Source organism: Terrapene carolina, unplaced genomic scaffold, assembly GCF_002925995.2.
Source record: "Terrapene carolina triunguis isolate 2854851 unplaced genomic scaffold, T_m_triunguis-2.0 Scaffold246, whole genome shotgun sequence".
NCBI classification, from domain to species: Eukaryota; Metazoa; Chordata; order Testudines; family Emydidae; genus Terrapene; species Terrapene triunguis.
Window position 1 is genome coordinate 790,876 of NW_020664597.1, and position 16,699 is coordinate 807,574.

General features: G+C 44.7%; 1 protein-coding gene and 1 pseudogene across 2 annotated transcripts; one reads left to right on the top strand and one right to left on the bottom strand.

The window, feature by feature from the left end:
- Positions 1 to 533: 533 nt before the first annotated feature.
- On the bottom strand, positions 534 to 15,204 carry LOC112116783 (GTPase IMAP family member 3-like). Of its 2 annotated transcripts, none has more exons than XM_026657442.2 (4): positions 15,139 to 15,204; positions 13,100 to 13,268; positions 11,759 to 11,807; positions 534 to 1,715 (listed from the first exon to the last, which is right to left on the bottom strand). In XM_026657442.2, the coding sequence occupies exons 3-4, from the start codon at positions 11,799 to 11,801 to the stop codon at positions 805 to 807; spliced, it is 954 nt and encodes a 317-aa protein (XP_026513227.1). In that variant the 5' UTR covers positions 11,802 to 11,807; positions 13,100 to 13,268; positions 15,139 to 15,204; the 3' UTR covers positions 534 to 804. The 2 variants fall into 2 exon arrangements, with proteins under 2 accessions (XP_026513227.1, XP_026513226.1); XM_026657441.2 differs by lacking the exon at positions 15,139 to 15,204 and adding an exon at positions 15,015 to 15,077.
- On the top strand, positions 9,708 to 10,099 carry LOC112116775 (annotated as a pseudogene).
- Positions 15,205 to 16,699: the final 1,495 nt, after the last annotated feature.

Consider the following 16,699-nt stretch of genomic DNA (forward strand, 5'->3'; position numbering starts at 1 on the left):
ACATATTGCAGGGTGATGAGACAGTCTTCCCTCCTTCTGAACCAGTCTGCTAGTGTTTACCCTTTAATCCCCTGAGTATATGCATGGCTATGAATGTACTACATATGGTTTTGCATAGATTAGGGGCCCACTCACAGTCAAATCAAAGCCATGCTGAAACGCTTGCTGGCACATCAGACAAATTAGAAGGGTTTGATTTCTGGTATCAGTGAAGAAAAACTCCCACCCCCATGACAGCAGAGCATTCTCTGCGAGGGGCTCTTACCTTTGGAATGTTGCCTTCCGCACACTGGTCCGAAACAGCCTGACACTGCTCACCTTCTGCACACCTGCAAAGTTCATATTCTAAAAGACAGAAGCAGTTGTAGGGGACGGCTCTGTTTGGGAAGAGAGTCTGGTGTGAGGGGAGAGTTTAAATCTACACTGGGCCTGCTGACTCTTCATCGCTATAAATTATGTGTTGTTTGAAATGACCAAAATTTGATACAATGAGATTTTAATGGAAATGCTGCCATGTTTATTATACTGCCACCATTTGGTTTTCCATAAAAAAAGTACAGATTTGACACATCCATATACAATCCTTAATGGAATCTCCTGTGTGAAGTTATTGTAAAACAAATCTAAATGACTTCATCTGATCATAATTTGCATGTTTGTCTTTTGCGGTACTAGTGGCAAGAAGCTGAGCTATAGAACATAGGAAGCTGTAGGATTAGAATGAAGAGAAATTCTGCCCATGATTATTAATAAACTACATTTCAACTCCAAGAGGAAAACATATAGGAAAATGAGTTATCATCATTAACCGAACCAGTAATTATACAATGAAAGAATGCACCTCCATCCTCTCTGACATATAGCACAGCCTATCCTATATATAGCATATATCACAAATATCACAGGTCTCCATAGATAAACTGTAATTATACAACAACATGCTTTCCTAATTCTGTTTAACACCCAACGATGCTCAGCTTCTGCTATGGCTTTTTGGTTTGTTATGTGCTGTTTCACTTTTTCTCCAAAGTTTCTGCATTTTTCTTCAAAGTTTCCATTATCATAACTGAGCATCACCTCTGCCTTGGAATATAATTCACTAGTATAATATGTGTTTCTGTTCTCCCACACCATTCTCTCAGCTATTTCTATCAGCGTATTAACCTGCTCTTTCTGTTCTGCTCCAGTTGCTTTGTTATTGAAAGCACAGTATCGGTCCCCACACTTTTGAATCAATGTCTGGAGAGCTCTGTTATCCGAGTGTCTCACATAGTCACTCAGTGAACCACCCCCTAAATCTTCTTTTCGGGTGAACAAGACGATCATGTACCTCATGGCTTCAACTCCAAAAATCTCCTGTACTCTCTTCACCGCTTCCTTGTCTTCTTCAGTGTAACGGCCCAGCTGGGTCACCAGCACCAGAGCATGGGGGCCTGGGACAGTGAGCGCGATACAGCGACCAATCTCTTTGTAAGTGTCTGTACTACAGATCTTTCGATCAAAAATTGCAGGAGTATCAACCACTTGAACCATCTTCCCATTCCAGATCCTACTGCCAGTTTTACAAATCTCAGTTACTGTCTGTGCTCCCAGTATGGATTTAAACACTCTCTCGCCAAGGATGGTGTTTCCTGTTGCACTTTTCCCAGCTCCTGTTTTACCTACAAGGACGATTCTCAGTTCTGATTCCCCACATTGGCCGTGGTAATATGGATCTGTGCAGAACAAAAATGGCAATGTCACTTCAGAGATAACAAAGTTCAGCAATGGGGGAGAGATTGATGTTTTGACATTACAGCAAAGACAGGGATTTCTTGGGTGCAATCTTGCCTCACACTGCTTTGCTGTGTGGCCTGGGTTAAACCGCCTCCCCTCCCTGTGTCTCAGTGCCACCACCTCTGTAATAGAGTGGCGATACTGCTATAGTTAAGGCTGAGAGTCACTTATTGTTTAAAGGAGGACTGTTCTAAATCCTCTAAAACCCACTTGGATTGTTTGCCATGCCTCCTGGGGATCTAGGGCAGGATCAGTGATCTACATTTGGGGTAATTTGAGCCAGGGGTTCCTGAGAGAAAGCTCCCCTAAAAATATCATGTGACATCAACACTTTTTGATTCTTCCAAGATTTGTTTTGCCTGCAGCTGGGGCTCCGACTGTGACGCTGATCCTCCCTAAATCGATATAACCCACTCAGGATTGATCTTGGCGAGTGCACCCACCAGGTCTCCATTGGGGAAGGAATACGGAAACAGTTATTGCGGCTAAAGTTTAGAACTCCAATATGGGTTGGCCCAAACTGATGCTCTAGAGAGAATGAAATGGGCATGTGCGGCGGCAATGAGGCTCTGTTGCAAGCCAGAAGTTTGCAGGCAGTGTGTAGTCACTGTAGCTTGATGGCTCAAGGTGACATGCTGTGGTCCTTGAATCTGAACACTTCTGGTTTAAGAACATATTTCAAAGTGCTCTAAAATCCACATGCAGACTCTGATTTTAGGGCATGTTTACATTACAAAATTAAGTTGACCTAACTTACGTCAGCATACAGTGGCTACAGTAATTAGATCTCTTGTGCGTGTCTATACTTAGCTCCTTGTGTTGGCGGTGCACGTCATCTCCAGGAATGCTTGCACCAATTGAACTGTCAGTGAGGGGCATTGTGGGGCAGCTTCTGAAAGCCATCAACAGTCAGTGTAAGCAATGCTGTGTCTACACTGACACCGCATCAACCTAACTACGTCAATGTTGACTCTACGCCACTCACGGAGGTGGAGATATTAAATCGGTGTAGTGGGAGAGTTTCCATCAGTGAGAGTGAAATGTTAGTGTAGGCACTTACAGAATTAGGTCGACGTAAGATGCCTTGCATCAACCCAACTCTATAATGTAGACCAGGGCTTACTTTGGAAGTTTTGTAAAGGAAAAGAGATTGATTTACTAGAGGGAAGATAAAAGACTCTAGAGAGCAGTTAGGCTCATACAATCATGACTCACTCTCCTCACCGGGTTCTGAAAGGGCCAGGGGTCTGTGGCTAGAAGGAGTCGATGCAGGCCAGAACAATGTAGGAGAGGGACAATTTTCAAAAGAGGATATACAAATGACCCAGGCCCACAACTATGCACAGCCACCCATTAGCGTTTCATTAGCATAAGGAAATAAGGACATTGTCATGTTAATGATGTCTTCATGCTCAGGGGAGTGCTTAGAACCCAAAGGGGGTTGTTTTCAGAGATGTGTTCAGTGTCCTACAACACACACACATACACACACACAAAGACACAGCTTGATGCACCAGGTGCTGGAAGTGCTGGGTAGCAACCTCAGGGTAAGGATGGGTCTGAACTAGTGTGGTGGAAAAAAAGGGGCGAAAATTCACCGTTTGTTTTTTTATTTTAAATTTTTGAAACATTCCAACCAGGTCTTGTCTGGCCAGCACAAGAGCAGAAGGAACAAGAAAAGAAGGGGAACCTCTCTCAGGATGATATTCCTGTATTAGACTCATAGGCTTTAAGGCCAGAAGGGACCATCATGATCATTTAGTCTGACTTCCTGCACATTGCAGGCAACAGACCTCATCACCCACTCTTCAGTTTAAACCTGCAAATGACCCAGGCCCCATGCTGCAGAGGAAGGCTAAAAACCCACCAGGGTCTCTGCCAATCTGACCTGGGGGAAAGTTTCTTCCTGACCCCAAATATGGCGATCAGTTGTCCCCTGAACATGTCAGCAAGACCCACTGGCCAGACACCTGGGAAAGAATTCACTGTAGTAATTCAGAACCATCTACTGCCCCATCTCTGGCCATTGGGGATATTTGCTACTATCAGTCACAGATGTGCCACATGCCATTGTAGGCAATCTCATCAGACCATCCCCTCCATAAACTTACCAAGCTCAGTCTCGAAGCCAGCTAGGTTTCCCCCACCCCACAAACTGCTCCCCTTGGAGGGCTGTTCCAGAACTTCACTCTGTTGGTCAGAAACCTTCACCTAATTTCAAGCCTAAACTAATTGATGGCCAGCTTATACCCACTTATTATTGTGTCAACATTGACACTTAAATAACTCCTCTCCCTCCCTGGTGTTTCTCTCTCTGATGGATTTACAGACAGCAATCACCTCTACCCTGCGCCTTCTTTTGGTTAGGCTAAACAGGCCAACTTCCTGGAGTCTCCTCTCATAAGATAGGCTTTCCATTCCTCTGATCATCCTAGTAGCCCTATGCTGTATGGGTATTGAGTCTACCTGTTAAGTCTCCCATTTTTCTCATGAGCTTCCCAATTTCAGAGGCCCTCTTATGCTTCGAATGGATGCCTGGCTCTCCTGGGGACACAGGAATTTAACAGGAAGTTGGAGTGAGATGCTGTATCCACTCACACACTCCTCGGCTGAGCTAAATTGCTCCAGTCCATGTTTAGCTGAGACATTAGAGATGAGGAGCATATGTGTGTGGTGCATTTCCCCCCAACTTCTGATAGAAAGACCTAACAGAGTGCAGAGTGTGGAGTATGCTGAGGGTAAAGTACCTCACACTCTCTGGATGCAGCAGGTGAGTCCACAAAGGGACTCAGCCATTGTGTCACTGGGTGTTGTGTCACTGAGTGTTGCAACACCTAATTTTAGGTGCCTGGAAAATTCCTGGAACAAAAGTGGGATCCAAAAACCCTGGGCTAGGCATCCAGGCTACCAATATAATCCATGGGAAGAGATAAGCACCTTAGAATGGGATCCACAAAAGCCAGTATGGTAGGTGAGAAGCTGCCCAAGCTAGCCATGGGAGATGCTGACAAGAGTGGTGTCTGCTAAGCCCCGCCTCTCTCACAGAGTTTGGCACCTAAGTCTGGGCTGCAGGAAGGCGCCTGTCCCTGCTTGTGACCCACAGCCAGAAAACCCTCTCCGGCAGTCAGGCAGCTTAAGCATCTAAGTCATTTCTTGTGAGCATGAACTAGGCACTTGCCTTGCTCCACACAAAATGGTGCCCACCATATAATTTTAAGAGTAGTTGTTGGGGCACTCATCTGAGAGACCCAGGTTCAATTTTCCCCTGTGCTTGATGGATAGAAAGGATTTGAACAGAGTCTCCCACCTTTCAGGAGAGTGTCCTAATCACTGGGTTATAGATTCTGAGGCCAGAAGGGACCATTGTAGTTATTTAGTCTGACCTCTGAATAACACAGGCCCTAGAGCGTCTCCAAAACATTTCCTAGGGAAGATCTTTTAGAAAAATGTTCCTTGCATTTATCACTATAAGGCAGGTTTTCTAATTGTTTAATCATTCTCCTGGCTCTCCCCTGAACCCTCTCCAATTTATCAACATCCTTCTTGAGTTGCCATACCGGAATGGACACAGTATTCTAGCAGTGTCCGCGGCAGTGCCAAATACAGAGGTAAAATAACCTCTTTATTCTTAGTTGAGATTTCACTGTTTATGCATCCGAACAGCCCTTTGGGCTACAGCATCACATATTCTTTTCTTCTGCCCACCTTAACACACAAACTAGAAGTTTTTGGAAAGCGTAGGGGACAATTTCCTGGTGCAAGTGCTGGAGGAACCAACTAGGGGAAGAGCTCTTCTTGACCTGCTGCTCACAAACAGGGAAGACATAGTAGAGGAAGCAAAAGTGGATGGGAACCTGGGAGGCAGTGACCATGAGATGGTTGAGTTCAGGATCCTGACACAAGGAAGAAAGGAGAGCAGCAGAATACAGACCCTGGACTTCAGAAAAGCAGACTTTGACTCCCTCAGGGAACTGATGGGCAGGATCCCCTGGGAGAATAACATGAGGGGGAAAGGAGTCCAGGAGAGCTGGCTGTATTTTAAAGAATCCTTATTGAGGGTGCAGGAACAAACCATCCCGATGTATAGAAAGAATAGTAAATATGGCAGGCGACCAACTTGGCTTAACAGTGAAATCCTTGCTGATCTTAAACACAAAAAAGAAGCTAACAAGAAGTGGAAGATTGGACAAATGACCAGGGAGGAGTATAAAAATATCGCTCAGACATGCAGGAGTGAGATCAGGAAGGCCAAATCACACTTGGAGTTGCAGCTAGCAGGAGATGTTAGGAGTAACAAGAAGGGTTTCTTCAGGTATATTAGCAACAAGAAGAAAGTCAAGGAAAGTGTGGGCCCCTTACTGAATTGGGGAGGCAACCTAGTGACAGAGGATGTGGAAAAAGCTAATGTACTCAATGATTTTTTTGCCTCTGTCTCCACGAACAAGGTCAGCTCCCAGACTACTGCACCAGGCAGCACAGCATGGGGAGGAGGTGACCAGCCCTCTATGGAGAAAGAAGTGGTTCAGGACTATTTAGAAAAGCTGGACGAGCACAAGTCCATGGGGCCGGATGCGCTGCATCCGAGGGTGCTAGAGGAGTTGGCGGATGTGATTGCAGAGCCATTGGCCATTATCTTTGAAAACTCATGGCGATCGGGGGAGGTCCCGGATGACTTGAAAAAGGCTAATGTAGTGCCCATCTTTAAAAAAGGGAAGAATGAAGATCCGGGGAACTACAGGCCAGTCAGCCTCACCTCAATCCCTGGAAAAATCATGGAGCAGGTCCTCAAGGAATCAATTATGAAGCACTTAAAGGAGAGGAAAGTGATCAGGAACAGTCAGCATAGATTCACCAAGGGGAAGTCATGCCTGACTAACCTAATTGCCTTCTATGAGGAGATAACTGGGTCTGTGGATGAGGGGAAAGCAGCGGATGTGTTATTCCTTGACTTTAGCAAAGCTTTTGATACGGTCTCTCACAGTATTCTTGCCAGCAAGTTAAAGAAGTATGGGCTGGATAAATGGACTGTAAGGTGGATAGAAAGCTGGCTAGATCATCGGGCTCAATGGGTAGTGATCAATGGCTCCATGTCTAGTTGGCAGCAGGTATCAAGCGGAGTGCCCCAAGGGTCGGTCCTGGGGCCAGTTTTGTTCAGTATCTTCATTAACGATCTGGAGGATTGCGTGGACTGCACTCTCAGCAAGTTTGCAGATGACACTAAACTGGAAGGAGTGGTAGATACGCTGGAGGGTAGGGATAGGATACAGAGGGACCTAGACAAATTAGAGGATTGGGCCAAAAGAAATCTGATGAGGTTCAACAAGGACAAGTGCAGAATCCTGCACTTAGGACGGAAGAATCCCATGCACTGTTACAGACTAGGAACTTAGTGGCTAGGCAGCAGTTCTGCAGAAAAGGACCTAGGGATTACAGTGGACGAGAAGCTAGATATTAGTCAACAGTGTGCCCTTGTTGCCAAGAAGGCGAACGGCATTTTGGGTTATATAAGTAGGAGCATTTCCAGCAGATCGAGGGACGTGATCATTCCCCTCTATTCGGCATTGGTGAGGCCTCATCTGGAGTACTGTGTCCAGTTTTGGGCCTCACCCTACAAGATGGATGTGGATAAATTGGAAAGAGTCCAGCGGAGGGCAACAAATATGATTAGTGGGCTGGAGCACATGACTTATGAGGCGAGGCTGAGGGAACTGGGATTGTTTAGTCTGCAGAAGAGAAGAATGAGGGGGGATTTGATAGCTGCTTTCAACTACCTGAAAGGGGGTTCCAAAGAGGATGGATCTAGACTGTTCTCAGTGGTACCAGATGACAGAACAAGGAGTAATCGTCTCAAGTTGCAGTGGGGGAGGTTTAGGTTGAATATTAGAAAACACTATTTCCCTAGGAGGGTGGTGAAGCACTGGAATGGGTTACCTAGGGAGGTGGTGGAATCTCCTTCCTTAGAGGTTTTTACGGTCAGGCTTGACAAAGCCCTGGCTGGGATGATTTAGTTGGGGGTTGGTCCTGCTTTGAGTAGGGGGTTGGACTAGATGACCTCCTGAGGTCCCTTCCAACCCTGATATTCTATGATTCTATGAAACTAGATTGCTTTGTATCAGTGACTTGTCTTCTTCATTAGTTATCACTCCCCAATTGATTGTGTCATCTGCAAATTTTTATGTTGTCTTCAAGGTTCTTAATAAAAATATTAAATAGCATTGGGTCAACTATGGATTCCTATGGAACCCTGCTAAAAACACACCCATTCGATGATGATTCCCCATTTACAGTTACATTTTGAGACCTACCAGTTAGACAGCTTTTAATCCATTTAATGTCTGCCATGTTAATTTATATCTTTCAAGATTTTAAATCAAAATGTCATGTGGCACCAAGTCAAATGCCTTACAGAAGTCTAAGTCTGCATAGATTCATAGATTCTAGGACTGGAAGGGACCTTGAGAGGTCATCGAGTCCAGTCCCCTGCCCTCATGGCAGGACCAAATACTGTCTAGACCATCCCTGATAGACATTTATCTAACCTACTCTTAAATATCTCCAGAGATGGAGATTCCACAACCTCCCTAGGCAGTTTATTCCAGTGTTTAACCACCCTGATAGTTAGGAACTTTTTCCTAATGTCCAACCTAAACCTTCCTTGCTGCAGTTTAAGCCCATTGCTTCTTGTTCTATCCTTAGAGGCTAAGGTGAACATGTTTTCTCCCTCCTCCTTATGACACCCTTTCAGATACTTGAAAACTGTTATCATGTCCCCTCTCAGTCTTCTTTTCCAAACTAAACAAACCCAACTCTTCAGCCTTCCTTCATATGTAATATTCTCAAGACCTTTAATCATTACATATATTACATCAAGACCTTTAATCATTACATATATTACATCAACATTATTACCTTTATCAGCCAAACCTGCAATCTCATCAAAAAAAGATATCAAGTTAGTTTGGCAGGATCTCTTTTCCATAAACTCATGTCAATTGGCATTAATTATAATACACTCCTTTAATTCTTTATTAATCAATTCCCATATCAGCCACTCTATTATCTTGCCCAAGATCAGTGTCAGATTGACAGGCCTATAATTACACAGGGTCATTCTGTTTATCCTTTTTTAAATATTGACACAATAATAGCTTTCTTCCTGTCTTTTGGATCTTCCTCAGTGTTCCAAGATTGCCAAAAATCAACATTAACAGTCCAGCAAACTCCTCAGCCACCTTTTTTAAACCTCTTTGATCCAAGTTATCTGGACCTGCTAATTTAAACATGTCTGACTTTAGCAGCTGCTGTGAAATATCCTCCCGAAATAAAAGGGAAATGGAAAAAAGTCTTCTTATAATATATGACTATATTATCTGTTTTTCCCCAAATCTAGAACAGAAATATTGTTAAACACTTCTGCCTTTTCTGCATTCTCATTGAGAATTCTACCATTTCCATCTAGTAATGGACCAATGCCATTTTTCAGAGTCTTTTTGTTCCTAATGTGTGTGTGTTGTGGCAAGGCACCTTCTTTGTCTCACCAGCCTCAGCTCTTCTCCCTTTGGTGAGATGGGCCTGGGGTAAATCAACCCCTATCTGCCGCACTGGGCAGGCTTTCCCCGAACAGGCGCTCAGACTTGTCTGTTTCTCCCATGTGAAGAAGCACAGCCTCTCCTCTTGGAGATGCTCACTTCCCTGCTGCCACTAATGTAGTAACAGCTTGTCTCCCTCTCTCTCTTCTCTTCTCTTCTCTCAATAGGGGAGGGGATTTAAAAAGGTGTCAGGCAGCCCTTAATTGGATTCAGGTGTTTCTCATTGACCTGAGGTAACTTCTTCTCAGCTGATCCTAATTGACCTGAGGTAACCCCTTCTCAGCTGATAGGGAAGAGGGCCTCTAACATTCTAGGGCTTATATATCTGCCTTCCACAACATCATGGTGTGCATGAATGTTCTGGCTGATGCCCTTAAAAGCATCAACAATGCAGAGAAACATGGAAAATGTCAAGTTCTTATTATACCGTGCTCTAAAGTAATCGTCCCGTTTTTAACTGTGACGATGAAGCATGGTTACATTGGTGAATTTGAGATTATTGACAATCACCGAGCTGGGAAAATTGTTGTTAATCTCACAGGCAGACTGAAAAGTGCGGTGTGATCAGTCTCAGATTTGATGTTCAGTTGAAGGACCTGGAAAAGTGGCAGAACAACCTTTTGCCTTCACGTCAGTTTGGGTACATAGTGCTGACAACTTCCGCTGGCATCATGGACCATGAGGAAGCAAGATGAAAACACACAGGAGGCAAAATCCTGGGATTCTTTTTCTAAAACTTGTAAAACAGGCATACTAATAAATTGTTCAAATGGAAAAAAGAAAAAAAAACTCTCTTGCAGCTGGCCAGCCTGACTTTGTCACAATGTGTGTATATATTCACATATCCTCTAAACTAGGTCAGTTTTTTAATCAATACAGTACAGCCTTCTTCCTCCATTGTGGGTTTATGGCATTTTTGGTATCTAATAAAGTGTTTTTAAACTATTTCAAATTATCATTTTTTTTCTGAATAAATTCTTCCTCCTGGCTGAGTTGGATGTAATTAATTTTCCGGCTTTGTGAAATTGGCCTTTTTAAAGAACCGTGGGTGTGTATGTGTATATATTTATCTATCACTGCTTTAGACTTTATTCTGTTTTCATATTATAAATGTGGTCAAGTCATGATCACTTGTACCTAAGCTACCATTACATTTTATTTCTGTGATCAGTTCCTTTTTATCTGTCAAGATGAGGTCTAATGTAGAACTCCCATGACAGATGTGGGACTTACTCCAGGGTCTGCTGTCCTCGGAATCCAGAACTGCATTCACTTTGCCAATGCCGATTCTTCCACACCTCCTGCTAGTCCCTACATAATGCCACTGTCTACTTGAGGTACTCATAAAGCCCCATCACTGGAGTATCAGAGAGTCTCACAATCTTAAGGCCAAGGTCCCCACAGGTCACCTAACTCCCATTGAAATGGGAGCCCTGGTCTCCCACAGATTGAAGAATTGCAGGGAAAGTCCTACTCAGCCCATAATACATGTTTCCAGTTTCGGTTCTCCCTGTGTCCTGTGTGTTTGTCGTTGGAGTGAGGCTGTGGAGGAGAGTAGGGTGGAGCTAAGAGCCCACGGACCCTGCTTCACGTGCTCCTGGACTAACCCTGCAGTAGGGGAAGGGAAGGTGGGTGCTGGGCAAGGAGCTGTAAACTTGAATCTGGCAAATCAACAGTAGCTGAGTCAGAGTTAAAGGGGCAGCATGAGAGTGGGTGTGTGAAGGGCTCCTGCTCTCCTCTGCAAATGAGATGACTAGAGATAGTCTGAACCATATCCTTTCCGCACCCCTTTGTTCCCTGGTGTTGCAGATATGGGAATTTGCTGCACTACCCTGAACAAACCTTACTGAATTAAGTTTAAGTAGCTTTGGAGTCCATTGTTTTAAAAATGCAAAGATATCTATTATTGTGAGATTGTATGCAACTTCTCTAGGAGGGAAGTGTTCTGAGCTTCAAAGGACTCTCTCAAACAATGTGCCAGACAAGAATGGTCTTTGGGAACAATATATGTGAAGTGGACTTTTCCTGGGAAGTGTCTATGGGGAGGTGAATGCAAATACCTTCCCCGTTTATGCAAAGACCCAACCTTTTGAAGCTACTCCCTGAGGAAAGAGAACCATTGTCTATGATTTACCCATTCCTAGATTAAAGTCCAAGGCTGTATAAGGGAGGGACTAAATATTTCACGAGCGTGCTTGTTCTGAAGAAAAGATTTTATGAATTTGTAACCACAGGAAAACCCCTGTGTGGAGTTTGAAGGACTAATCCCCACCAGAGCCATTATTGGTATAATTATTAGCGTGTGCGTATGCTCTTTTATCTAGAACACAGGAAAATCTGAAATGAGCCCTATGGCACAAGAGAGGGCAAAATACGATATCTTGTTTTCTTACCAGGGGGAGCTTCTTCATCTGCTGCCTGCTGATCTCTCATCATATTTTTCTGAAATATTAATGGGAAAACAGCACCATTTAGAAATTTATAATCACCTAGAAGTGTAGCAAATACAAATGGAGAGCTAAAACACACAGTATCTCCTTACACACCTGGTGTATAGATCACCAGAAATTGAGAAGGATTTGTTGCAAGAATCAAAAGTTGTCTGAAGAGTATTTTTTTCTCTCTCCTTTTTTTTATTTAGTTACTTTTTACGATGTTGAGGTGCTCAGGGATCCTGCCTTCATGGAATTATTTAAATATTGTATGAAAATTCTGCATGGAGACCATGAAGGTTAATCAAAGCCCCGACTCAGCTTGTTTTGGTTCTTCCAGTCCACCCATGACGTCATTTACCCCTTCTGCAGAAAGTCTGAACACAAGGAGATGGGGAAGTGCAAGCGGAGCCCTTAACCCTGTTATAATGATTGGTGACCTCTATGCCAGAGCTACTGTACAATGAAAAACACATGGAAAATCAACGGGATTTGTGCTCCTAAGACACATGCCAGGATTTTCAAAAGTGACCAGTCAGTTTAGGTGCTTACATTTTTGGGTGCACAACTTAAGACACCTTGAAGGGGACAGATTTTCAGAGAGCGTGTGCTCAACAATTTCTGCAAATCAGGCCCCTTTTAGGGGTCACAAGTAGGGCCCTCAAAATTGAGGCACCAAAATTCTAACTGGAACAGGTGCAGAGAAGGGCTACTAGGATGATCTCACTTTTCCATTGTACTTTCGTCACCTAGCTCAGTGATTCCACATACAGTATGTTAAACCAAGCCCACAAGGTATTCTAGATGCATACACGGTTTGATCCTATGAGGTGCTGAGTGCCTGCAGAGAAGGTTTGAGGGCACTGGGTATCTCTGCACCCAGCTGAGCTCAGCACAGCGACTGAGTAGGGAAGAAGGTGGCTTTACTACACCTTTATGCCTCCTCTAACTTGGGACAAAGGCAGGAGCGGGGGAGGGCTGGACTCTCTCACAGAGTACAGTAGCCTCCAGACTGCCCAAAATGACACCTGGCTGCCTTGGGGTTGTTGCAGCCGTTGGGAACAAGAAGTTACATCATCTGAGCATTTCCAGCCTTCTCTGTCAGAACTTTGTTCCCCTCACTCCCTCCCCACCACATTCTCCCATCTCAGGCAGGCTTTAGGCACCCAAATGCCAAACAGAGAAACCGGCTTGTTTCCTGCATTTCCTCCTGCTAACTCAGACACATTTTCATTTTTCACGCTTTGTAGGCAGTGTAAAATACCCCCCCTTGCCAACCCCAGTCCCCCCTATACATACAACCTTTTCGGTGTCAGCTGAGCTTGGAGAGCAAATCTGTGATATTTCTTCAGATTAAGCAGATATTTGCAACTTCTGCACAGTCCTCCCAGCTGGTGGTATTACTCGAAAATGTCTGAAGTCTTCCGGTTTCCTCTTTTCGACAGTAGTTTCGTATTAATAGTTGATGAAACTGTTGTGAAAATGAAAACGAACTACTCAGTGATTCACATTTCTTTCTAAATAGAACATTTCTTTCTAAATAGTGAGCTGCTGCCACTGACCAGGAAATACCTTTTGCTAAATAAACAAGTCTGAATTTTACAGGAAGTGGGTTTGTGCAAAACGTATGAGAATATTCAGCCTGCCTCCAAAGTACCCTGTGTTTAAGGACAGAACAATATCAATAGCCATAAAGAAAGCCAGCACAAAGATTATATTAACAGCATGCAACAGACCTAACCATTTAGACACAACAAATCCTGCATGTTGACAGGGGGTTACACTAGATGACCCTTGCGGTCCCTTCTAACCCTATGATTTTGCAAATATGTGCCATTTTAAGTGAGTCAATGCAGGATTGTACCCAGGAAGATATATGTGCGTGAGAAACAAAGAAAAATGCAGAACCAGATTCAATAGAGATCTATACAATATTGGTGTGTGTGTCTATCTATATAAAAACCTTTTGATGCTCTGACAAAAGTGCCTCTGACAAAGGTAATGGTCAGAAATCTTGGGCTGTGATATTTTTGTTTGATGACACATTGTTGCCATTAATGATTAATAATAATCATATCTCTATATGTATTATTATTTTGGTAGCACGTGAAGTCTCCAGTTGGGCCCCATCATTCTGAGCAGTGTTCAAACACAGAAAAGACACCCTCCCTGCTCACAAGGGCTTACAGTATAAAGACACAAACAGATGAAGAGCAGGGGAAGGGACACAACATACAAACAAAAGAATCTGGTGAAGAATTGGGATGTACTAAAAATGTGCCGGATTTCCCCATACAGAAAACATACAAACTACAACATGTGGGAGGCATACGGTGCATCCTTTTAGGGAAGCAACATCAATTTGTCACTATAATTTTGCAGATATTTCTGAACTATTTTATTGACAGAAAAAAAAACAGGTGAACTCCTAGTAGTTTTGGCAAAACAGCAGCATCCTGGAAGGACACTGTAAAAGCTGGAGGGATCTGTGGAGCCTAAGTCTGCATTCAGACAACTACAGCCAAATGTTCAGAAGCGGAGGGGGGAATTCCATGTGCAAATACACAGCTGCAATTACACAGGAACTACTGAGATTAGACATTCACCACATACACAGCTAGATCCCTAACTAAGGGCCTGTGCTCTCTGTGGTAACCTGGATCTAAACACTGTGGCAATCATCTCTTTGTTTTTGTACAGCACCCAACGCAACTCAGTTGCCCACTTGCTCCATTAGAGCCTGAATTTGTGGCTTCTTAGGAGATGATGCAAAAGCAGGCTCCAGTCTCTTGGCGTTTTAAAGGGAATATTGATTAATGAGAGTGTAACAGGGGCAGGGCTTGGATGGCCAGGCAGCCATCTGGTTTGATTGCCTGGCTCTCAGCTAGGGTTGCCAACTCCCCTGAACCGGATGCTATTTTGCGGCGATGGCGTCCGGTCCAGGAGAGCTCGCAACTCTCCTCCAGCTCTCCCCACCCCCCCAATGGCTGAGTGGCCTCAGTCTTTAAGGCTGAGAGATGGGTAGGGGGACTCAAGCCCTTCCTCTCCACTGAGTCTCAGCCCAGGGCACTGTGTATGTCAGCCCCTGAACAGGGGGTTGGTGTCCCTCCCAGCAAGGGGTCAGAATCCGCTGCCTTGGGCTACTTCCTACCAGTCTGTTAGTCCATTCACTTTGGGGCACGGCCCCTCTAGTCCAATGTACCAAGCAGTTTATTACCTGCAAGTTTCCCCCGGGGGTCCGGACAGCACCTTGCTGCGTTCCCAGGCTCCTCCGGGCAGGGCAGCCACAAGCCGGTGAGGGCGAGCCCCACAATGTCTCTGGGGCTCGCTCAGTTAGTTACCTGCCGTGCTGGGGATTCCTCCGCAGTCTCCCTTGGTCAGGAAGCCAGTGCTTGCCTGCAGGGCCGTGCTCTGTCCCTTCAGAAAGGGACCTCCTGCCTCTTCCCCAGTCAGTGAGGAACTGACTCAGGCTCCCAGCTTTTCTCTCCCTGGGGCTTGGAATTGGCTGCAGATATAGTGGGGCGGGGCTAGCTGGGCTCAAAGGCTTTCTTTAACCCCTGCTGGGCTGGCTGGCACTTTCTCTGCTTCACCACAGAGAGTCTAAAAAATTCTCCCTGGCCTACTAAAGGAAGAATATGCAGTCTGTCAATTTTTATTTATATTTAATTGACTTAATTAATTAATTAATTAAGATGTATAAACTGCTTATTCGTTGCCCTATTACGATGTGTGAAACTGAGGCCCAGATTCTCTTCTGTGCCAAGATGGATGTAGCACAGAAGGAGGCCATGAAGGAGCTAGTTACATCTTCCTGAGTCTCAAGTTGCCCCCGGCCTAGGGACTGCTGTAATTTACGCCATCCAGATCTGATCCCAATGGAACTGTACATCAGTGGAGAACAGTGGAGGGCAACTGCTCTACCCTCAAAACACCACCTCCTGCCTCAGCCCTTCCTGGAGGAGGGTGGGACAGATGATACAGGAGCCATCTATGCCATTTTATGTCAGCTGAGAGCTTCCCCCCACCAGGGAGGTTTTACCGGATTTGCCCTTTGCTTTGGGGTACACTCATTTATTAGGGTTACTCTTTGGGGAAGGGAGGTGTTTCTGTAATTCTATCAATGTACTGCTTGTGTGACTTGTGTTTTCATATGGAGCTGTACTCCTCCCTTCTGCACGTCCCCTCCCAATGGAGCTATCCTGCAGGACCTAGGTTCCCCCGGGCTGGGTTCCTCCAGCCCCAGAACCGTATGAATGAACACACACACACACACACACACACACACACACACACTAACAGAGCAAGTCTGAGTGGACCGGGTCAATCAGCACTTTCAAGCTGACCCTTTATATGCTCCAGGTTCAGCTCGTCCCTATCCCCACTTTCACATCACAATTGTACTGCTGGTAACCCACTTGATGAGCAAACCCCACAGTATTTTTGGGCGCTACAGGTATCTTTAGCTTAGGTAAGAGGAGCGTTGCTACAGAGTGAATGGAGGAAGTCAAAAACACAAAAGAGTAAAGTTCAGAGAGAGAGAGGGAAGCAACCAGCTTAACCAAAAAAAGTTTATTGAATAATAGTGATAACTACACATGGAGAGCCTAAATAAACATAACAGTTACATTATTAAAGATTGCAGAAGTCAGATATAGAAAACTATTCCTGATCAAACAAGTCAGGGTTAAAAGTTATACCTGAGGTAGAAAATAAAACAGAGAGAGAGAGAGAGATGGGGTCTCACCACTCCATGAAGCTTGAACTGATCGGGGTTCCAGGTGATGGTGGTAGCTCAGGGTCCTGACAGGCAGAGCCCCCAGCACGATCAGTCAGGAGAAGATGAAATCCCAGTGGAACTGAGGCAGAGTTTGGAGCCATGCATCAGAACACTGACTTGAACAT

What these genes read in the sequence shown, in the direction of transcription:
- LOC112116783 (XM_026657442.2), bottom strand. Translation starts at nt 11,801, where the DNA reads ATGATGAGAGATCAGCAGGCAGCAGATGAAGAAGCTCCCCCTG. An exon ending in AGATGAAGAAGCTCCCCCTG is followed by an intron (nt 1,716 to 11,758) that starts GTAAGAAAACAA and finishes TGTTCTGCACAG; the next exon opens with ATCCATATTACCACGGCCAA.